At 33.5% G+C, this 26,080-nt stretch overlaps 1 protein-coding gene across 1 annotated transcript in view; it reads right to left on the bottom strand.

Moving 5' to 3' along the window:
* Window positions 1-3,397: 3,397 nt before the first annotated feature.
* The window catches only part of LOC132752228 (perlucin-like protein), a 48,511-nt gene continuing 25,828 nt past the window's right edge, over window positions 3,398-26,080 (bottom strand). Inside the window, exon 4 of the mRNA XM_060742540.1 lies at window positions 3,398-3,689. Within this exon, the coding sequence (XP_060598523.1) occupies window positions 3,469-3,689 (221 nt within the window). The 3' untranslated portion in view covers window positions 3,398-3,468. The remainder of the gene's footprint in view (window positions 3,690-26,080) is intronic.

Genomic DNA, 26,080 nt, shown 5'->3' with positions numbered 1-26,080 from the left:
GAACAACAGTATCACAACTATAATCAACATAATCATCATCGTCACGATCAATGTGTCATCATCATCCATAATATATCTTCAATTTTTAAGATGATCATCATTTTTATGAGGCATAACAGCATAATCATTATTATGAAGAATGGCAGCATTTATTCATCAACAGCATCATCAACATTATTATCATTATTATTATTATCATCAACATCATCATCATTACTATCAGTGTACTTGCTCATCTTTACTATCAGCTTGATATTTGACAATAATTAAGAATTATGAGAAGCAGCATCAGGATTTCAGCATCATAATCAGATCAATTGTAAACATACTTCCCATAATCATGGTATATATCATCATTATATGCCATTTTCCTACAAAATAATCCCTTTAGACAAAGCATTTTCATCCCTCCCCTTTGGTCTGGTTATCCTTGGACAACCTTTCGAAGCCACTTTTCCTGACAAATGCCCTGCCCCGAAAAGGTAAGTTCTATCCTTTCATCCTCCCAACCCATTTACAAGTTCCCTATCTACAACCTATGGACCGCACTTATCCTAAAACCACCCTCACGCTTGGAATTACATTTTAAAAAGGCGTCCGTTCCGATAGGTATCCCGCGGACAACCTCTTGAAGGCATTTTTCATGGTAAACTAGTATATAACTCTAGACATTTGAACACAATATAGCCAGATGTCTCCAATGAAATCAAAATTTTAAAAAACGTGTTTTTTATGGGTTTTTATTTTCTCAACATACTTTAACATGAGATATAATATAGGAAAATATCGCTTTAAAAATTATCTGTACCACGATCAAACAAACACAACAGTTTTTTTAAGTGTAACAATAAGCTTAAGTATCCACACAACACCTAAATTTAGTAACATCATTTAGGTCATTCAAAAGTAATGCATTTTAAAAGTGCGCAGTATGTCCATATTAGAAAATAATTGTTTTTAGCAATTTTTCTTTACTTTACTCTTTTAAACTTCATCCGATATATCTTAGTTATATTGTAAAAGTGAATGCCTTACTAGTCCGACAAAAAGTTAAGAGGCAAATTAAATATATATATATATAAGTTAATAGAAAGAGCATCGAAATACGAGGCTATCTGATTTGTAGAATGGAGCGTAAATAATCCCAGCGTATGAATTAGATAGCCGAGTGTTTTGACGTTCTTCATCTTCTGTATCATAGGAAAAAATAAAAACACATTCAAATTTATAATACAGCAATCTTCCTTAGTAGGTGAAAACATGATTTCTTAATAAACTGACATCAGCCGTGTATATACTTAGTTATAAAGATGTTTGACAGGATATATTGACCTACATAAACGGTTGTTTGGAAAAATCACACAAGACAAAAATCCAATATTAGCGGCGATGTCTAAATATTTCGCCATATTTCCAGGATAGATATTAACCTTTTGGGCATATTGCGAATAATGGCCGTTTTCATTGAAAAGCCTCCTGTAACAAGTTCAAACTGCTATGAAGCTATGAAAAATGCTTCAATACTAATGAAACTTGGCACAAATGTTGACTACACCATAGCCTCTGTATCAGCATGCTCAATGGTAAATTTCCTGTTACCATGGCAACGGGGGGACGTCTCAAAATTGCCAAAAATCACTATTTTGCATTGTTTGTTTTTTCCATCAAAACTGATTTCAAAGTGCTGCAACTTCTCAATGAATTGAGATAAGACTTTTCAGCGTCGGCCTTCTGGCAACCCCCTGATGTAATTTTTGGTTGGGGGACGGCGCCGAAAAAGTGGTCACTTTTTTTAACAACATTTCTCAAACGAAAAACAGTGTTTTGGGCCTAAATAGGGCATTTTTCACTGTTTGAGGCCTCAAAAAGGGGGGGGGGCAAAAAGCCGTCGAAATACGCTTATATAAGGGAAAGGGTTAAGGACGTTAATATTTGGTTACTGCTACGCAATAATCGTCCTGGAAGCCATGTCTTTCGGGCCTGTGGTTCTCCGGCCATTATGTACATCGTCGGGACATTATCGCATAATGGCGAGCAGCAACCAAGTATTAACCTCTAAATTACATCGAGTAAATGTTTTTATATAATTAGTTACTTTAGGACATGAAGGAATGTCCCGATTCATATGCCAACTCAAGATGAACAATTTTAAAGTGCATTGTTTTCATATGGATTGCCAATATCCAAAGAGCGTATTAAACTCACGATTAATATCCACCAATGGTGAAACCATTAATATTTCCGCGTTAACATTATTTGGATCAACGATGTGTAAATAATAAACATATAGTAAACAATACTAAAATACAGTAAACTCCGCTTATAACGATCTCACTGGGACATTCAAAACCTGTTCCTTATATCCGGAGTTCCTTGTAAGCATATAGCGAATTAGTTCGTTGTATCAGGAGTTTTTATAGCGAACAGATTTACATATAACGAACTGATTGTTTACCATTGTCCGCCATTTTTTGAAGAGAATTTGATTAAGAAATAGAAATATTAGTCATTTATTTATATTTTAGACACAATACCCGAGAACGTACTTTTTGGAATTTGATTGCTATTTCAGTTTTAGTTTAACTCCTTATCTCAATTTCACATAAAATATAATATTTTGTTTCTAAACTATTTTCGTTTTCTTTCCATGATTGAGAATAAACAAGATTTTCAATTTTTCCTTCCTTTTATATTGAATATCTTCTATTATAATTTAAGGGTGATGCTTTAAGGGTAATGGATAATGCTTGCAAGCATGCATGATTTTGTTGAAGACCGATTATAAATTTTTATAATTATTTAACTCGAGCAAAACTATTGAAGAAAATAAATAAATAACCTATCTTGGTGAAAAGAGCTCATGCTAAAAATAGTCAAAATAGAAAACTATACAAATTCATTTGAATAGATGAATTGAAGTACATGCAACGATAAACGGTACATTCGGTTGAGTTTTAATCCGTGCGAATGAAAACGAAAGTTGAAAATGCAGGATCTATTTACGGATAGCCAATATTTTGGACTTCGTTATAAAAGTGTAATTTTCTGTACTATTAACTTAATTGGGACTAAGAAATGAGTTCTTTATAAGCGATAATTCCTTATAACCGTGTTCCATAAACCATATATTTTTATATTAAATAAAGAAGGCCAAAATTCGGGCCAAAATAAATTGTTCATTATAGCCGGAAGTTCGCTATAACCGTGTTCGCTATAAGTGAAATTTACTGTAATATACAGATGTGAAAAAAATGTATCTATCAAAAGTCACTATAATACATGTACATGGAAATAAAAAAAAACTTCAGATATTCTCGAAACATTTATAACTTAAGATTATAAAATAGTAAAAACATGAAATATTATATATATGTATTTTGGATCTGCCTTAACTGCAGTAAACGATACTAGGTTTAATGTTATAAAGTATATAAAGGTCATTTAATGGTCACAATTTTATTTAGAATTTTAACATGCTACGAAAGCGGTCCTCGTGCTGCAATTTATGTCTGACCATTTGAGGTTTCCGCGAGAATAAAAGGCGGCACAGTCTTGACCGGTTGGGTCATTTGACCTGTTCTGTGGCTCTCCAGGATACCAGTCGAAGAAGGGAACACGTTTGTCTGTCCCTGTCATTTTCCATACTCCTTCCTTCACTGCATCAGTCATGCCAATCCAAACCAAATAATCTAAAATGTATTAATATTTACAAATTTGCTTTCAAATCAAAATACTGTTAAGTATTTAGGAACAATGATAAAACATGTAAAAGTGCTGTTCAAAACATAGTTTCCCATGCAAAACGAATGCGGATTTTTAAAAACTTAATGAAAATGAAAGTAAAAAGGATAACAATGAGTTGCCTCAATATTAAAGCATATAAAATGTTGTTTTCATATAAACTACTCTATTGTAATAAATTATAGGTATTTTAGAATTCTAAATTCAACATTGTATTGATTATCAATACATCAAAAATAATTGCTAATATTTAAGATCTGGATAAAAATAACGTAAAAAACAACAGCAAGTGTTTTTCTGGATATAATTTACACAAACACTAAACATGTCGTACAATATCTTTATTTAATAAATGTTTTTGCATCTTTTTAGCCTTTATGATCGGCCAAAACCCATTCCTACGTTAAAGTAATGTGGCAGAAAGGACATACCTATTTCTGATGATGATATATCACTTTATCGCTGCGCTTAAACAACAATTTTTACGTTTCAGGGTTTGCTGCTTGCGTTTTATGGAGATTTCACTAGTAAGAACGAAGAATGATTAATGCTAAAATGATTCTCTTTTAGATAAGAAGTCGAATAATACAGCATTACATGTATAAAGTTATTGAGACTCTTCAAATCTGTATTACCTTTCTTATTTTTATAAACCTCCGGTATTATACTCTGTAAATAGGCATTCTTTTGTCTTGTTTCTAAATGTACCAGGTGAGCGTTATGTCTTTTGCAGGAACTCTGTAAAAAGATATAAAGATAAGTAAAAACAAGTTTATACTTTGATTATTCATGTTACATGTCTTTCATGTATTTTCGTCACTCAAATATATCATACATTATATGACACTTATTTATACATTAATTTTATTTATATATATATATAACTATTGAATATCTCAAAATACAGCTTGACTTTTAGTGGGATTTTAAAACGTCGACAGCATACTGGGAAAGTTTTGTTATCTACATTTCCAGATCTCATTCGCCAATATCTGTACAGACAAAAAACTGTGCAACCATGTGCCAAATAATAATAAATTAAATGTTATTCGTTAACAAAGTTAATAAATATGATTAAATGACTACCTCTGCCGTAGTGTAATTGACAAGAATGGAATAAAAAAGAAGCAGGAATCGTTATGAGGAATCCATGCATCTGGGCATTTTCTCGTTCTCTCTACAAATCACATTACATTTATGGCCAAAAATTGTTCAAAAGCAAGATCATAAAACAATAATATGTTTTTACAAAAACATCTAATTTCTATTAATTTGTTATGTTAGTTATTTTAAAATTTCGTAATAGCATTTAAGGTAAAAAGAAACAGCAAAGCAGGTTAAAGTTATTTATTTTATACATTTTAAAAATTTGTATAATTTAACAGTGTAGCTTTTCTACCTTTAACGGAGTTCTGTAATTCTTCAACTCGGTTCTTCAAGTCACCTATCTGCTGGTTGACAGAGACAAGTGACTCTTTTACATCTTCAATCTCACGTTCTAAATTTCCACTTTCACCGTCCAATTTTAAATCTGGCCGTTGAGAATCACCACCTGTGCCATATATTATAATATGTCCGTCTGTCTTTGAAACTAATTGTAAAATCAACAGAATAATTCCTGGGTTCATTCTTCTCTTTTAAAGTTTTGAAAGAAAAAGTAATTACTTGACTGTAATGTGCGGCTCTCACAACTGTTCTGTTGTAGTTGTTCTTATAGTAATATGTTTATCAATTTTCAGCAAATTGTTATACTTGTTTATAAAGGTAGTTCAACATATAATTATTTAAGGTAAAACCATATAATTTTCCTTCCCAGTTACCTTGTCAAATGGTTCTAGTTTTGGTTCTGTATCGACGGAAATGACTAAGGAATATTATTGTTTCAGTATATGTTTTATTTTTTATCTAGTATTTATATCTTGCTGCTCTGCTATAAATGTAATATCTTAATCATGTTTGCATATTTTGAAATATGTAAAAGTTATTGGTTCCTTAAAGATAAGATAAGTTCGTAACATTACTTGAATAGAAAATAACAGCATGTAGAGTTTACATTCACAACAATAAATGTATTAGCCATTAAAAATAAAAGTAACACTTCAATGCAGTTTCAGTAGTGTTGTAACAAATTAAATTAATAGTAATACATGTATATCAATACAGGAATGTTCTATAATGAACTATTTCGTTGGTATTGAGATTAATCAATCTAATACATATATTTTCATCTTTGATATATGTAAGTCGAAAAAATGAAGAAAAACTAGGGAAAAGAAACAGATATTCTGATAGTTCAGTGTTGAGTAAAGCATCATTTCATTCATAAAAAGGTACCGAGGAAATCGTCAGGTCGGGTTCCTTTAAAACCACCAGCAGCAGGGGGAAATAAGTTTTTGTGATTATCTTCCGCATATGTTATAAAAAAGAAAGGATATTCTAAAATTAGAGTTATAATTGTTAATGCGTCCTGTTAGTCTGAAAATAAATGCTTCATTATCTCTGTTCATCATTTAAAAATAAAAAATAACTTTTAAAGTAACTTCCTTATTCATGAAGATTATCCGACAAAACAAAATATTTTATTGTGCGTTTGTGCGGGAGAGTGCGTGCGTGCGTGTGCGCGCGTGTGTGTGTGTGTTGTTTAATAGGGTTCAATTCGCCCTTTCAAATTATGGTTTATTTAAGAAATAATATATCCCAAACAGTGGCTACGCCCTCGTGATATAATTCCTCGCACCCGAACTCCAAACAGTGATGTTATTGAGCGATAAAATCACTAATTTGGATATATTATTTCGATTCTAACACGACAATAACAAATAAATGTTGCGGTAGGGGAGACCGGGGCAAAATGATCCATGAGGCAAAATGATCCATCGCGATTTTTCACGTGATGACGTCATCTGTGACGTCATCAATTTTCTCCGACAAGGCGTCCGGAGTTCGGCCATATTTGTCGGGACAAACGATATCGTGAACTTTACTGATAATAAATCGTGAAGAAAAATCGATTTTGGAGCTACGTAAGAAAATTTTGATATTTTTTAACTTTTGTTTAAAACAAAAAAAATAATTACGATATTTTTGTTTGTATGTATTGGTATGATAGTATATAAATCCTGCTTTTGTAAACTTCAACAAATGTTTCTTAATTTTGATGAATTTTTTTTACATAATGCTCATTGAATGTGAATGGTGCTGTTGGGGCAAGATGATACAGTACGGCCGGGGCAAAATGAAACAGTGTATCATCTTGCCCCATACATTAAAATAAATTTCAGGATTTATGTCATCGTGATTCAACGTACCCGTAACTATAAAAAATATATCTATATGCTTGCTTTTGTCTTTAAAATATCATTAAAGTAATGAAATGCCATCATATTGTTTCAGAATGGTTCGTAATTACGTCAGAAAAACCAATCGAGGTTGTACTCCAGGTGATGTGATACTAAAGGCCATCAGATGTGTGTCGTCAGATGGAATGTCTATACGACTGGCCGCTGAGAAATATGGTGTGTATTTTAACAATAATTCGTTAACTGTACAGTAATATCGTTAAATAAAGTATTTGCTACAAGCGTCTTTTATTAATTAGAATTTGATACCGCTTGCGGACATATATATGCGCCCGTCGATTTTTGTGCGGACAATAACCTACAGTTATGCATTGTTTTAAAAATGTCATATTTGTTCTCTTCCATGAGAAAAAGTGTACATTCATGTAATACATTTTCCAGATATGCATATAATCAAGAGTATACTTCATTGTCAGATGATAAGTTGGATAATTGACACACACACACGCACACGCACACACACACACGCATACGCACATAAACACAAACACACAGTGGAACACTAGTATAATTACTGTTTTAAAATTATATGATAATTTTCATTTAGTGGTAGTATACCAATTAGGAATTAATATCTTTCAATTAGGACTAAGTAAAGTTAAAAATAGCATAAGAGATTTTTTGTCAATTCATTGTAGAAATAATTAATGTTTAATTTTCAGGCATGAGTCATTCGACATTAGGCCGTCATATCAAGAGAACATCCAATGCTGAGCAGTCCGCTGATGATCTCCCTTCACTTGGTCGTTTTCGACAGGTATTTACACCTGAACAAGAGAAGATTCTAGAAGAATATCTCATCGACGCAGCTAATATTTACTTTGGACTTTCACCAAAAGATGTCAGAGTATTCGCTTACGAATGCGCTGTAAAATTTAAGATAGAGATGCCAGAGCCATGGCAGTTAAACAAACAAGCCGGTGCCGACTGGTTTTCTAATTTTATGAAACGCCATCCTTCCTTATCCATTAGAACTCCCGAGGCCACGAGTTTGTCAAGGGCTACCAGTTTCAACAAGGAAAATGTAGCATCCTTCTTTAAAAAGTTGGCTGAGGTGATTGACAGGGAATCGATACAACCTTGCGACATTTGGAATGTCGATGAGACTGGAATTACTACTGTCCAGAAGCCACGGAATATCGTAGCACCGAAAGGAGTCAAACAAATTGGTACGTTAACTTCAGCCGAGAGAGGGGCACATGTTACTATGTGTGCTTCTGTGAGCGCAACGGGAAACTCAGTTCCGCCTATGTTTATATTTCCAAGGAAGAACTATCACGATCACTTTGTTCGAGACGGGCCGGTCGGATCTATAGGAGCTGCTCATCCTAGCGGATGGATGACGGGGGAGAATTTCACGACCTATATCAAACATTTTGCATCGCACGCAAAACCTTCCCTTGAGAAGAAAGTGTTATTGTTATTAGATAACCACGATTCTCATATCAGCATTGAGACACTAAACTTCGCAAAGTCAAACGGTATTGTAATGTTATCGTTCCCTCCACATTGCAGCCATAAATTGCAACCACTTGACAGATCGGTGTTCGGGCCCTTCAAGAGGTACGTCAATGGAACTCAAGATGCGTGGATGCGCAATCACCCAGGAAGCACTATGACTATTTACGATATTCCTGGACAGGTCAAAACAGCATGGCCTTTAGCTGCAAAGCCAACCAATATCATGAGTGGCTTTCAGGTGTCTGGTGTCTATCCTTTTGATGTCAATGTATTTGGAGAGACCGAATATGCTCCTTGTAGTGTTACAGATAGACCTTTGCTAGACGAAACACTGAATGCGCCTACTGTCTCGCCTACTCATGCCGTGTGCACAGAAGGAACTCTCCATAATACACTTCCGTATAATACGAATCGGTGGCAATCCTGGGACGAAATAAATCGTTTTATGAATGGAAATGGCAGAGAAGTTTTTCCTGTTGCGGGTGATGGACATTGTCTATTGCACGCCGTTGAAAAGTGCATTGCCTTTGAAGGGGTAGGTCAAGCAACACATGAGGAACTGTGCGAAGGACTTGTCAATGAAGTAAAAAACCACATTGACTATTATGACGACTTCACGACCGACGACCAGGACGCCATTTCAGACATTTTGAGCTATGTATATGACAAAAAATACAACACAAATACTGTTGATATGGTTTTGTCGGCTCTTTGCAACCTGCTTGGTGTGTCGGCCATTGTGTACAGATTCGGGGACGATGGTATGAACATTCATGGAATGGGTCCTGGAAGACCAGATGTCGTGTTTAACGGCGATATCCATTTAGCTTTGAAGGGAGACGGTGTAAATGCGCATTACAATGCCCTCAGACTCATTGACGACGGAACGGCAGAATCTACAGAAACATTTACTGCCGTGCCTTTATTTACACCTGAAACTATTCGACCACACCCCAAAGCACCACCGCGTAAATCTTCAAAAGGTCGCTCTAAAAAGAAATCAGCTATTCTTACAGACACTCCTGAAAAGAAAAGAATTGAAGAGGAAATACTTGTAAGAAGTCAGAAAAAGAAGAGCCTTCCTAAAAAGAAAAAGAGCCTTCCAAAGAAAAAAGGAATCAAAAGGAAGAGTAAAAATGATACCTCTGAAGAGGAGGAATGGTTCTGTTTAGTTTGCTCAGAGCCTTATTCTAATAGTCTGCCACGCGAAAAATGGATCCGATGTTTCGGCTGTAGAGAATGGGCTCATCAGGAATGCACAGGACTGAATAAAACGCAGACATACATTTGCCAGAATTGCGAATCCGATGATGACATGTATATTTAAACACGTAGCATAGTGTGTAACCGTCATTCTGACGTATTCAAGACAAATTGACAAGCATAAAATGAGCTTGAAACTTTTCATTTTATGAACGGAGATTATTTGATTTGTGTGACTGTTGTTAATGTTTTAAGTTTTGAAAATTCATTTGAGCTATCAAATTGTATAGGAATTGTGCAAAATACTAATAGATATATCTAATATGTAGCAGGCAATATTATTTATATTACTGAAATACTAATTTTGAAAGCTATTAATCTTACTGTATCATTTTGCCCCGTATGCTGTATCATCTTGCCCCGAGCACGGGGCAAGATGATACACTCGACCGGCCTTATTAAATTGATTATTTCTCGTATGTAAATAAGTTATTTCGAAATGTGCTTACTTAAAACAAAAGCCAATATACGGATGTATATTATTATGCAACAAAGAAAAAAAACTCCCCAATAGATAAAGAGAGAGAAGGTAAAAAGTTAAAAAGTGGATCATCTTGCCCCGGTCTCCCCTACTTGATAGTTAAGCAAAATTGCGCCTGATTTGTTTCAGCGTGTCGGATTTTGAGTGGTTACGTCACGTGTATAATGATTACGTCACATGTCTAAATATAGAACGTCAAACTGTGCATCTGTTGCATAATAACATACACTTTCTGTTCTTCTATGTTCAATAGGGACAAATGCGGGTCGTGTTAGAATTAGATTTTTGTACTCGCGTCAGCCTATCAGAATGGGCGGGGGAATCTCTCTTAAATTGTAGATATGGTAGCGGAATTCGAGTCAAGGCTGATCGATCTATTTAATGTTGTTATCTGTGTTATTCTATGATCTTTTGTAATGATTGTTGACTGTTGAAATTCAGATGAAGGCGCAAAGTCTTTTTTCTTTATATGGTTTATTAATCGCGGTGACTAAAAATAAATGTCGCCGGCTTGAAAAAACTTAGTTTAAATGATTACTCTATTGATAAACAGTTGAAAATAATTTATTAAGATAACAAATATATTAAGAGTTGAAAGGTGCAACAATATATCAATAATATTGAAAGATTGACTACAACGCGGACTGTCAGACTTCGAAATAAAAAAAGAGTCCTACGATAAATAAAAAGTTTATTATTTTGGAATAATGTCTCAAAAAGCTCGACATAAAAATTTAAGTACATATTTAAACTATTTAAATGAGATGTAAATTGTTAAGTTTAAACTCAAATTTAGAAATCTAATTTTTTAAAGATAATTTTGATTAGAAAGTGCTTTTGCTGGCGACTGCTTAGTACTGTTCGTGGGCGTTCGGAGCCGATAGCGCGCATGCTCAGTCACCGTTTCCGAGCCGGTGCTCATTCGCAGTACATGTAAAGGAGCTAATAAACATGTACAATGCATGTTAGAATGCCGGGACAGAGCTGATGCAAATGTGCAGTGAAAATAAAAGAGCCGGTAACACGATCCGCATAATAATACAGATCCGACTATCAAACTATGACGGATATTAAATAAACGCATGCACGAACAATACAAATATGAAAATGAAATCTAAATGTTGTCAACAGATATGAAATTAGCGAAGTACATCTATTCCACACAATGGCAGTAATAAACAGCGGTATTTAACGAAAATGTTCAATGAATACTAACTATAGCTAATACGTTGGACGTTTCATGTAGATCTATACCAAAATATCGAAAATAATTCCATAAAAAGAACCGTAATTGGTGTCTATATTACATTTGCATAAATTGTATAATAATGGTTTTACCTAGAAACATGAACCCTCCGATGTCACACTGCTAACCCCCCCCCCCCCCCTCCACAAAAACAGTTCGTCCGCGAACAATTTTGCAAGATATTCATACAAGTTATACAATAGATATTTAATAAAGTAAGCACCTTTTTCAATTTATTAATCAAATAACATATAATAATATAAACTTTTGATATTAAACTTTAGAATTGTGAAACAATTAATATATAATTACTTAACAAATATTGAACTCTTTAACAGTCCATAAAATTATATTTTCACTTATTCACTGATCATTAAACATCCTACCATAATAACTGTTCATTCAGTTTACAATCAATTCAGTGAAGTAAGGATTATCTATAGTAAATAAATAATAATCATTTGATAATAAAATATTGTTATAGAAATACCACAATGGAATAAATAAAAAAACACTATCATTTTTCATAGTTAATATTAAATATTTCATTCATCATCTTAAAATATTCATATTTCACTGACACACACCGTACACTTAAAATAATTGATGTCAATAATGTAAGTCACTTGTCATGTCAAAATTATTTATTCTCTCAGTTTCTGCAGGAAATGTTTATTTTATAAATGCTAATTTATTTTCCCCTTGATATGAACACTTTAATTATATTACTTGCTAATGTTCTTCCTTAAAGTGTTAAATAATGTTCTTCTATAAAATGTTAAATAATTTCCTTTCTGTTAATGTTGAATTTGTTCACTAATGTTCTGCTATTTAAAAGTTAAATAATGGTATTCCTGTTCATGATCACAAATGTTCTTCTTTGCAAAATGTTAAATGATTTCCTTTCTTTTCATGTTCTCTTATGTTGTTCTTGTTATTAATTTAAAAGAGAAATTTAGGTCTTCCATGTGGATTTCTGGCACAATGTTTAGAGAGTATATAACTGGTTTGCGTTGTTTTTGGTTGCATAACATTTTCCATTGGTTTTGGTGTTATGAATGTCTCTAACATGTATTGGTCGCCTGATTCTCATAATACTGATTCTTGATTTAATAAATTTGCTCCATTTGTAAGTATAATTTATGTTTCCATTATCTATTCCTAGTTGCAAAGCATTTTAATTAATTTGGCATCCAGTGTATTGAGATAAGCGGAGGGAGCACAATTTAGATATGATCTTGAATCATGCATATGTCATCAGTTTTAGAGTTGAGTGGTATGTCTTTAATTCTCATTAGTCTGCAATTATCTGTTGTCGTGTTTCTGTGGTTGTTTCTGTTGTTTCTATTGTTGTTTCTGTTTTTCGTTGTTCTTCTCTTACACTATCCATTTGGAGTTGTTGTTGTTTTTGTCGTTGTTTTTCTTCTTCTTCTTAGTTTTCATGAATTTTGCTTCTTGGCATTCCAGGTGTTTTAATCTTCTTTTAATTCAATGTGTCTCTTGTTCAGTTTTTTGTTCTAAAATTCTCACACATGTTTTTTTTTCAGTTTGCTGCTTTTGATACTCACCTATGTCATTTAAAAGTTTTCCTTATTCATTGTGTCCGTTTTCATCTGTTACTGTTAATTCGTTTACTTTAAAGGAATAGGAATGGATGGATTGATGTCTGTCTAATATAAATATTCATCATTTAAAAAGAGGAACCATGACAGTTTTCCTATTGACATCAACCCTATAAGAGAGAAATTCGTGTTTTAAGACACTATTTTTTACTTGAGAAATTAGTTCATGGGCGCCGCCATTTTGACGTTCTGTCATTCTCGCGAGACAGACGAGACCGAGATTGTGACGTGTTACACCCACTTCCGGTATAGGTGTACACGCTGGTACAACTGAAATATATCTTGATGAAGAACTTATTAATTTTGTTGCGTACATTATATATTATTTATGAAAACATCATATGGAACTGAATTGCTTTAATTAATTAATTGAAGACGCCGCGACATTAATTATTATTTGTGAATGTCCGATATTCAAGCTTGCTGATGATCTAAGCAATGACTGCTTAATTTTCAAGGATAAACCATAAATTTAATTTGGGTACTATGAGAAACTTCTTCAAATTGACGATAAATCCTTTTATTTTGTACTTAATTTTCGCTAGACAAGCTGCAAGTAAAATATTAACTAAATCCAATATGCAGACGCGATTTTCCGCCATTGACGCTAAAAATGAGAATGGCGCAGGAAAATCGGCAGCCAGACTAATATCGTATGAAAACAAAACTGTCCGCTAGGTTATTAAGGCACTCAGTCAAAACTGGTAGCAACAGGTTGCCCATTCCCTATACGCATATTCTCGGGTTTATCCAGTTCCCTAAAGCTTTTTTCCACGTTAGCTACTTACCAAATTCCTTTCCCCGACAGATACGCATTTCTACTACCGTAAATTTAATCCAATAAAACAAAAAATCATAAATCTACTTAATATTTAAAATGATTATTGGTAACTGAAAAAAAATGTGTTGCTATTTTATGACGTGCTGTAATTTACAGTATAATTTGACAGGTGTGGAACCTAATTCCCCCTAAGGTCATTCAGTTCACTGATGAAGCGTAAAAAAAATACATGTCTATTTCGTCATTAGAATATTTGACAAGGGTGCTTGACCAATCAGGGCAACATTGTGCATGATCAAAAGGTATGTCGGCACAGAGGCACACAAGGAGCAATAAAAATCGTCAGTACACAGTGTGACAAGAACATTTGGTGCAAATTAGGAATATTAAAATGGACAATGCGCAGTATTAGACATAAGTAGTAAGAACCAGCAATTGTGTGAATAAATTATGCAAATTAGATTTTTGAGCAGCCAATAAAAATGTTTTGCCTGCAGTTAATATTAGGCTACGATTACGATGCGCGGCATATCAGTCCCTGGATAGGTTTTAATTAAGGCTAATTAATTGATTGACTGTGCTTATATGTTCGATATTTATCTACTGTTTTGAAAATCATATAATTATTTTTGCATTTCACCATTGTTTTTTTTCAATGTTCTTTTTATTTATTTATTCCACTCCGATAATTTTTTATTCGATCCATGTGCTTAAAATTAACACAAATGATTTAAAAATTCATCTTTCATACAAATAAAACAACAAATGATAAGCATGAAAATCAACAAAATTTTATAACGTTCGACTTCCATATAATTTTGAAAAGTGCCGTTCGGCTAGACAATACAGTGCGTCCTGGCTAGTCGTACGTGACTCACGTACGGCTAGAACTTTTGGCTAGCCGTACGTTTCTTTATTTTTTATTATTATTATTATTTATTTTTTTTTGATATTGTAACGTTTTTTGAACCATAAAAAAATCTCCTCTACACCTCTTGTGAAAATTAAATTGTCTGGTCAACACTTTATTATATTAATATTTCCTTACGATTCAACTAGATTTATCATGAATCTAAAGATGTGGGGAAATGACATCACGCGCACCTGTTTTTATACGGCCAATACACAAACATGGCCGCGCTTACTGATTTGTAGAAATCGGTGATTTAGCGATTTAAATTTTGTTATCATTCGTTTAATATTATTATTTGGCGGCAGAAAATTTGCAGATTTATTATTTATAGTATTCTTTTTCTGAAATCAAGTTTTTATTCTAACCTTGTCTTTCCCTTTAACTTTTTTTTGTATTGTTGTTGTTGTTGTTGTTGTTGTTGTACAGAAAAATACCAAACTCCAGAGGTGACAGTAAGTAAGTCCTGTACAAATTGATTAGATTTCTGCGTTTGCTGACTTGTAGATGTTGCTGATATGTTGTTTAGTTTGTTTTACTGGGTGTGATGTGCTAAGACAGGTTGTGGCTCTTGTTTATCTTTATTCTTTTTTCTTGTACTGATTTGACATTTTGTTTTTTATTTAATTTTAACACTTTTTTCTTAATCTGTTGTTGATATAATCTATGGTATGGTGACGATTTATTCTTAGCTCTTCCCCTATTTCCTTTGTTTTGATTTTTTTTCTTTCCCCTCTTTTACATGTTTCTTCATGTCGATTTAGATTGGTCTGCATACAGGAGATGTTACACCACGCTTATTTATACACATCACAAAGTCTCATGGTAATCCTCTCTATGCCTTTTGTTTAGGTCTTCTCTGTCGAATCCAATGCAACATTTCCTACACACATAAGCATCAAGATGGTATATTTAATGGCAACGTGCTATTTGTTGGAGGTGCTGAAAATGACATCCTAGATATAGTTATATAAATATAAAAAAAACTATTTTATTTTGGAAACAACAGACAATTATGGTGTACAATTTGATTTTTCGTTTTTAAATTAATTTTATAGTAGTGGTCTGACAGTTTTCGAATTATTACATACATGTATGGACCTACATGTAGCAATCGATTTTCTAATTTCGGGGCTCGGGGTTCTACCACTTACTTATAAATGATGTTTCATTGGTCAACCATACCCTATCGCCTATGTTGTATGCATTCGTATGTGCGCGACGATCGTAATGCATCTTTTGTCTGTCGGATGCGAGCAATTTCATGTATATTATATATTATTGTTTGTTTTTGCTTGATATATTTACTTGGTGATCTAAAATGTTCTATCGGTATACATGCACTAAAAACTAGGTCAGTAGGTAATAACGGTTATGTTACAGTAACATTCGACCAGGTGAATACCCTGTTGATTCGTGTACAAAACTTCTATATGCTGAAAGGAGAAAAGGTATATGGGTATCCCAATCACGTTGATTGTTTTTTACTATCTTTGCTAACATATCGGCTAATGTTTTGAAAACATTGGTCTTGGGATGAAATGATGAACAGCGTGTCTTATCTACGCCTAATTTGTTGCATAGTTTCTGAAAAAAATGAGATTCAAATTGTCTTCCTTGATCTGTTACTATCTGTCTTGGAACAGCGAAACGACTAATAAACTCTGAAATGAAAATATCAGTACAAGTAGTGGCTAAAATGTTTGGCATTGGATGCAATTCTACCCATTTTGTAAAAATATCAATGACTCCAAGGATGAATCTGTTATTATTATCTGAAGTAGGAAATGGTGCGAAAATATCAAGCTGACTCTTTCAAGAGGGCAACCTACTTGATATTGATTCATGCTTGCTTTTGCACGAGTTGGTGGAGGTTTTCGGGACTGACATTTTTCACATGAATTGTACCAAAATTTACATCCTTGTTACAATTAAGCCAATAAAATAGTATATGACGTTTCAATTTTGACGTGGTGATACCAAGATGGGCTGCTGTTTGTGGTTATGTATTAAATATAATTAAATATAATACAAATGTACATTATTTCTGTATTTTTAGGTAGTATAAACTGCCAGTAATGTGTACCGTCAGTAATACCCCTTTTTCTATATAGTAGTCTGTTATTTAGTACAATACGGTCCCATTGTGACCAGTATCCCTTAACTTTTGAATTTAGGTTTGAAATTTCCGTCGATGCAAGTCTTTTGTTTTCTTTTTTTCCACTGTAGTATAAGTTTGAGTACTGGATCATTGTTGACTTCTTGATGTATCTCTTCTATCTCTTTTGGTTTTATCCAGCTATCTGATAGTTCAACTGAAGTTTGATGCCTCATTATTCTTTGGTATTTCTTGTGTTATACCTCTGCAGGTCTCTTTTTTGGTGCCTTCTCTTGATGATTGCTCACGTCTTCCAAACTTGTAAAAGGGGTCACAAGGTCTCCTTGAAAGGCAATCAAAATAACCATGTTTCGCACTACTTTGATACGAAATTTCATATGAACACCATTGTTTATAGCCATTTGGTTAATTGGCCGCTTGATCACTTCATATTCATGAGCCAATTTATAGCTGCATTATATGTCCTTTTCTTAAAAGACACACCGTTCTTTTCTTAAAAGACACACCATACATATATTGATGAAAATATTTAAATGCTTCTACTACTGCTAGTAGTTCTATTTTACTAGTTTTAGATATTTGACCTCTTGTTTGTTAAATGTCCTACTGAAATTACTTTCTCTACATTGTTCTGTTTTATGAGCATACTGCTCCAATCGCAGTTGAGATTGCGTCTTAATCTATACTTGGCTGTATAATAGTATAAGTGGAACCGGTATCAACTAGTGCTTCTTATATTGTGACTTACATTTCACAGTCATATATATTCCATTATAATTTATGGGTCGTTTGATAATCTGTTCCGATTATTTCTGTACTGGTTGAAATTCTGTTATATCTATTATAAGGTATATCTGCTCTCTTGTCTTGATTTTTCTCAGTGTTTGCGCATATGTCCATTTTTACCACAATAAAAGCAAGTAAGATGACTCTTATTTTTAGATGACTTTTTTGGTTGTTTAGTGCTATGTTCTATTTTAGCAAAATTCTGGCAACAAAGTGATCCCTCGGAAGCATTAATCACAACAAAATAACATAAGAATTGCAGACTCGGTTTGATTGAGTCTGTACATGAGTGATAATGAATAAGTGCAACATCACTCACGACCCCTAGCACCGGTTTGAGCGGTACTCAAGCCTATCTTCTATATAGTCAATTCTAAGGTGCTTAAATGCCTGATTGTAGTCGTCATTTCTAATACTACAACTGAACTCAGGCTTTTTCTTCTTTCTTGTAGAAATAATAGACTTTGTAATGTCATGAATACAGCTCTCTGTAGAGTACCTGGTCTAGATTGTTGTACATAAAATCTCAATTCACTATCTTCTAAATCTTACAAGAACTGTGTGATAGCTTCTTGTTCTACTGTTAAATGTGTAGCTCTTGGAAATGATTTGCTAGTTAGTTCTTTAATGCTACCTGCAAGATCTTGAATGGTTTCATTCTTCCTCTGTCTTCTGCTTCGCAAATGTGCTTTGTAGAGACCATTTGGTTATTTGGTTCAAACTTTTCTCGTCAGATTTCTTTTAACCGATTATAGACATTTGGTTCATCTAGCGAAATGTCACTTAAGGAACCGAGAGCCTTTCCTCTTAAATTAATCAATTATTCATGACTTTATCAATTAATGTTGGGCCATCTATTAATTCTGGCCACTAAATGAAACTGTCTTTAATAATTTTCAAATCAAGATGTACCATTATATGAAGCTGGTACCATTAGACACGTCAAGGGTTGGGCAGTACCTAATGTACTACATTCAAATTTCTAGGCACCATAGAATTTGAGAATTATATCTGCTATCTTTCTCAGGATATGAATGTCTTTTCTCTAAATAAAACCTAGGGTTGTTAAAATTATAACCATTTAGTCTACTTCAGTGCCCTGGACACATCTGCAGTATCTCTATAAACTGGATCACCTATAAAATAATCTCGTCCTTTATCCCCAGGGTCTGTGCTTGAAACCTGTCGTACCCTAGGTAGCATTGTCACCTGCCCGTGGTTCGCAAAATCTTGTCCGTCAGGACGTATGTAAAACTTATGTGACTACCCCTGACCCGCAATAATTGCTTGATTGTTACTAATATGCGACAGGGACCTTTCAAAGGCCAAAGGATTTAGTGCGTTGGAATTTTGTTGCAAACTGTGCTCTATAAAATTTACCTTTGCCAATGCATTCTATTAAAACAGGGTCCTTTATTAAGGCACCCTCATCTCCACACCTTAAAATTTCTTCATTCCCCAAACATCTCTGCCTATCACATACATTTTCGTCATTTTGCTTACTTCAATTATGGTCTTATACCGCTAAAGACACAGGCGGTTCGATATAGGTTCTTTAATCAGGGTTAGTCTGTTGTCTTGGCAGTCAAATTGTTACATCTCCAGTTGCTAAAATTCACCATTTCAACTATCTTCTTCCCTATATTGAGCGTCTTGGAAAGGTTCATCTGTATCTGACTAATATATTATAGTGGGAGAGAGGTTTTCACTCATCATGTGCTCTGTAGTAGATGTCAATGCTAAGGACATATGAGAAATAAGAAAATACTAAAAATATAACAAATCTACAAGGTCTCTATTGTTGAGGTTGCACTGTATCCAGGTATGGTCTATGCGACTGGTATTACAGTACCTCCTGGTGTAAAAGAATTATAAATCTTTATTTATGTAGGCAAAAGATATATGAATTTCCTTAAGGTTTTACTCTCTTGGTTTTACTGTACCAAAATTTAAAAAAATCAATTATCTAAAATTTTATTATCAATGGCTGGTCTCTATCAAACTGTAATGATGAATAAATGACAAACCTCTTTGTTGTGATGAATGTTGCACTCTAAATAAAAGCTGCAATATTTTTTTCCTGTTTATTTAAAAATTTATCAATGACCTATTTTTGGAGTTTTCTTTATTACAAAATGCCAAGGTTTACCACAGAAGCAAAGACACTCAAGGAAAAGTAACTGTGTTAATAAAATACAACAGTCGTAGTGCGAATAGTCTGCCTTGGTTTATAATAATGGGCGGAGTTGAACTTCACGGATGTTAGATGTTGATGTTTATAGAGTTATATAGTGTAAATGTTCCAATATGGTTGACTGAATATTTGATTGGGATAGATTTAAGTGCGACGCGACGTACGGGAATGTGTTGTTACTTGTTAGTTCACTAATGGTTTGTTGACTTTAGAAAATTCAAGGATTTGGGGGCTTATTGTTTATTTATAGTTGTTGTACTCGGTCGGCCGTCACTCGATGGCCTATCGAAATGGGCGGGGGAAATCGCTCTTAAGTTGTAGATATGGTAGCGGAATAATTCGAGCTCTATTTAAAGTTGTTCTCTGTATTTTTCTATGAACTGATGATTGTTGACTGATAAAAAATTCAGATGAAGGCGCAAAGTCTTGTCTTTCTATGGTTGGTTTAAACATATTTATTCAACAAAACATTTAACAAGTGAACAATATTTACAAAGTACATTTTGGGATTGGGCAGAAAGCTATAAAGCTTATAAATGTCCTCTTCCAGGTTGATACGTCGCGGTGACTGAAATAAATGTCAACGGCTGGAGAGTCGCAGAGTCGCAGTTTAACAGCAATAATTACACCATTGATAAACTGTAAAATTAATATATATTTAGATATCAAATAGATTAAGAATTGTGAGGTGCAACAATGTATTATTAATATTTAAAGCGGACTGTAAGACCTGGAAATAAAAACAGTCCTACGATAGATCAAAAGTTGAATATTTTGGAATAAATGTCCGAAAAAGCTGGACATAAAATTTTAACGTAAGGATTTAAACTATTTTAATGAGACATAAATTGTTTAACTTGGAAAATTAAAAAGTGCTTGCTTGGAAAATCTAGAAGATGACTGCTCGGTACTGTCTTTGGGCATTTCAAGCCGACAGCTCGCATGTGCAGTCACCGTGTCCGAGCCGGTACTTGTTCTCAGTACATGTAAAGGAACCGGAATGATCAAATAAACATGTACAATGCATATTAGCGAGCCGGGACAGAGCCGAAAACTTGCACAGTGTAAAATTAAAGAGCCGGTAACACGATTCGCATAACAATACAAATCCGACTATCACATTATGACGAATATTTAATACAATATACAATGTAAACGCTTGCGCAAACAATACAATACAAGGATGAAAATGAAAGTTAAATGTTGTCAACAGACATGAAATAGCGAAATACATCCATTCCACGCGATGATAGGCATCAGCAGCGGTGTTTAATGAAAAGGTTCAATTAATACATACTATAGGTAATAATAATTCCTATGTCGGACGTTTCACGAATACAAAATAGATCGAAAATAATTTCATAATGATAACCGTAATTGATGTCTATATTACCTTTGTAGAAATTGTATAATAATGGTATTACCTAGAAACATGAGCCCTCAGATGTCACGCTATATATATATGACTAAGAGATGCACAGGAGGCCAATGAGATCATTACATGCATCATGTTAATAATGTTGATGAAGTTGTCAAAATAAATAAACTAGTATACCGGACCCTGACAGTTCGGATATGACCTTCAAGATATTTTTTTTACTTTATTAGGAACTCAACAATAACAGAAATAGGACGATAATCAAGTTATGTACTAGAGCGATGTTGGGTATATTGGGACATCTAAGGCATATTTGTGTATACTGTGATTTTAAATATGCTTGTTTTAGTATTGGCATTGGATACTTAGGGTAGGCTCTGTATGACTGTCTTCTATAATGGGCCACTATCATAAGCATATGCAAAACAAACGCGATATACCTTGTTAAACAGAAGAGCACGAGGAGGCAGTTTTGCGACACGTCGGGTATTTATTGACAGAAAGAAGGGCATTTTGGGACACATTAATTTTAGTGAAAAAATTGTAACAACACATAGAGCAGTAAATCTTATTTTGCATAGTTTAATTTGATTGAAAATTTTCCTTAAATAACATATCTAAATCAAATACTCTATTTTATGTATAGCGACCAATTCATTTTTGTAAATGCGTATTTTAACCGACTTAGTGTTTTAATTACTTTTGTACACTCTCAGCATGTCTCCGCCATCTTTCGTCACATGATATTGATTGACACCTCGAAACACAAAAATCAGGACATTGGAATTCGACGACGGATTGTGTTTACAAATAAAACCTACGGACGAGTAATTGGTTAGAACAAAGTTAGGTACCTGTCCAGCATAACCTTGTTTTCAATGTTGCTCTTTTACTTTAATTATTAAGTGGAATATAAGTCTGGATGTAACACCTTTTTCTCATTTTTATTCAAAATCTCATAGCAGCTTTTCGGCCCTTTAATTGTGAATAAAATTCGGTACCAGTAAGTTAATTTTATGGGAAAAAAATTGAACTTCCCAACCTTTTCAATGTCGTCTGAAAATATATTGTTTAAAGAATTGATTTACCTGAAATGGGGTCTTAGTTATTACACATTGGCATTTAAAATAGAATTCCTCAGGTGTTGTTTATTTTTGAATGTCACAAGTTCTCTAAGGAAATTTTAAAGTGACATTATGCTCATATTTTCATAATCAAGTTAAACAGAATTGACTTTATATTTCAAAAGATTGACTGTCAAAAATTAAATGGTGTTTGACCAACAGTTGATATTGGAAAATGTTCAGGATAAAATAATAAATACCCTTAAAATTTAAAAAGTCTTCCACTCCTTTTATCAACTAAGCATTATAGGTAAATTCTAATGGATCTTTACAGAAATTTCATTTGGATCTGTGTGTTATTCATTGTGTATGCGAACTTTATTATCAAATTGAAAGGAATTATGGCAAAATGAAAACTTATTTTGATCTTCACCCGTTCACTTTCTGTATACCCTTGGATGGGCATAATATCACTTTAAACAACATTCAAAACTTCAAAACATATGAATCGCTGTACTATTTTAACTGATGTATTGCATAGAAAACAAATTGCTAGGAAACCAGTAATGTTTTCAGTTAAAACGTTCAGATTGAAAATTCGGATTAAAAAAAAAACTGGTCACCATCTATTACATATATAATTTTAGTTTCAGGAGAGAAAAGGTAATTTAATAAATATGTTTGTTTTCACGTCTACTTTCTGTACTTGTAAAGTACGGATTTTCTACTATACAATTATCATTAGGTTGGTTATCATCTTGGCTGTTTGTGCGAGCACAGTATTTCAATGCTCATTTTTCTCTTTGTAATTCAGGGTTTATTTTTCAGTATTGGTAGATGGAAATGTTCATGTTGCTTTCTAAGCGCCTTATTTTGCATTATTTGAATCCTTTTCTTTTGGGCATCTGAAGATGTATTATATATAATAAAACAATGATACATTGTGTCTGTGCTCATTTTGTGCCTCTAATGGAATTATCATGTTTAGAGCTTTTTGGCACGGTATAATCAAATAAATCATCTAAATAGGTATTTAGAAAAGGTCATGCCAAGGAACATAGCTTTTTCTTTTCTTTTGTTTTTCATATTCAATTTAAATATTATTTATTACTAAATTCATTTTGAGATTTTGCCTTAGAACGATGGTTCTTGTTGCTGGGTCTTGTTGAAGTTGTTGATTTTGATTACCGATAAATATCGTTTTCATATAATTATAATTGCATCTTTATAACTGCCAGTTCTTTGATCCCGATATTGTGCAATTTGTGCATTTATCGTTTTAGTTTCGTAATTGAATGTTTCTATTGCTCGTAAAGGCTTTTCATTATCCAGCTATAGGTTAATAGATTGATTCACTTCCACGTGGGAATCCATTTACTGTCTCTACTACTTCTGAAAATGAACCATGGAGTCTAACATTTATAGGTTAATAGATATTTTAACAAAACCCCTCTCAACCTATCTAAACGTTAGACACATTTCCTAGGTCAATTCAAATGTCTATTGTTTGGAAAAGTTTGTTTTGTCAGTTGACTGAGCAGTTATCTAAAAGTTATGAAATTTGTAACTAAGATCGTTCAGCTTGACATTATTGTTATGTTTGTGGTAATTTAAATTCCTTCTATATGATCTTTTTCCAGATGTGTTGCTCAAGTATTTTTACTTGAATAATGTAGGCTATTATTATCCTAAAGATATATGTTGCCTGTTGAAAATGGTGCAGCACGACATAACTGTAAGTTGTGTGCATGTTTTTTGGTACTTTAAGCTCCTTCGATTTGATCTTCTTCTAGATGGGTGGTTCCAGTATTCTAACTTGAATAATGTTACAGTAGTATCCTTAGAGATACATTAGCTGCTTTTTTATTTATTTTTTGCGTCTTATCTGTAATATGCAGGTATATTAACCCCCTGATCCCCTTTTATGTAGTTTTCTGGTTTAGGGCTGCAAAAGCAATACTTTACTTGGCTACCATACGGTGTTTTTCATGGAATGGCATAAACGTGTCACATTGTAGGTTTCATGATAACTGCACATATGCTTCTCCAAAATTTTGCCAACTTTAAATGTAAATGTTGAAGTATGCTTACGCATGTGCTAAGGACGTGGACGGTGGCTCAAACCTGTCCAGTAACGTCGAAAAACAGGCAAAAATCTGGAAACAAAGCGATCTATTGGAAGCATTAATTACGACAAAATTAAATGAAAATTGTAGATTCGGTTTGATTGGGTCTGTACATGAGAGATAATGAATAAGTGCAACACACTCCCTAGCACCGGCTTGAGCGGTACTCAATTCTCAACACTTATTATTGCTGCCATCAATGATCCAGAAGGACCACAAAAATATAATAAAACAAAAGTGAAGTACGAGCATTAATTATAACGGTTTTAGTAGTATTCAATGCTCAACACTTAATGAATTGGAAACAATGACCCAGAAGGACAACTATTTGCGGATGCCACACACCACTTGATATCTGCTGTTGTTAGAATAGAAATCCGGGAAAGAAGATCACTCTCGAGTGCAATGAAAAACAAAGAAATAGATGATAATTGCAGATCTAGTTTGATTGTCTCAATCAATGAGAGATGATATAATGGGTAACATCTCTCACGACCCTAGCACCAGCTTGATTAGTTTTCAATCTCTAACACTAACAGTAAAGAAATCGATTTTCCTGAAGGACGACGGACGCCCATAAAAATATGACAAAATAATGAAATAAATAATAAAATAGATAGGAAAGAAGAGAAGTCTTAAAGAACGTCAAAAAGGGCAAAATTAAAATTGTTGCTGGCTCGGTCTGATAGATCCTGTCAATAGAAGGTACAATCATTAGTCAACAGAATAACTTAATAATCATATTTCCTGGATGCAGTATCATACTTTATGGTTGAATTAGATTTTCCCAATGTAAAAATAGAATGAGTCTCTTATTCAATGACCATACGTCCTAGATAATTCATTACGCATTCACATAAAATTAATAGTTACGTTTTGTTCTTTGTAGCATATTTGTCGATTAAGATATCATGAAAACTCTTCTATAATAACTTTTATAGATAGTTTTTATCTAATTCATTGACAACTGGCGTTTTACCTTATTGTTTTGTTTTGTGTTTTATTTTATTTTTTATGGGGGTGGGGGTCATTTTGGTCTGTTTGTTTGCTGTTGTTTGTGTCTTTCTTGTTTTAAAATCGTTGTTTCTATTTGTTTCTTTTGTTGTTGTTGTTGTTGTTGTTGTTGTTGTTGTTCTGTTTCGTTGTTTTGCAGCATTTTCTGTAACTTAAGTTCTCGAAATGACTGGGCAAAATTATACTGAAGACAGTCACGTTGTACATATGCAAATGTATATGTACAAAATATTTTGTTGTAATGACCCAACATTATTTACAACAATACCGTTAATCGATTTCTTTTCATGAATCTCCTTAACAACTCGTTTGAAACCTTACGTTGTGAATTATCCTAAACAGCTCGTTTGAAAAGGGTATGCTTTTGTTTATTACTTTAAGCCGCTTGTAATGATATTAGATAAGGTATTACAATATCACAAAGAACAGTAAATTTCTCCATGTTCTGATATGCAATAATTTTTGTTTTCCTTCACGGCAATGCAAACATCGATCTTGATATCTTACAGGCATTTGATGTAACAACGAATGAAAT

The sequence above is a fragment of the Ruditapes philippinarum genome, unplaced genomic scaffold (genome assembly GCF_026571515.1).
Source record: "Ruditapes philippinarum isolate M1 unplaced genomic scaffold, ASM2657151v2 ctg629_1_1_1_1, whole genome shotgun sequence".
In the NCBI taxonomy this organism is placed as follows: Eukaryota; Metazoa; Mollusca; class Bivalvia; order Venerida; family Veneridae; genus Ruditapes; species Ruditapes philippinarum.
This window is presented reverse-complemented; position numbering and strand designations above follow the sequence as displayed.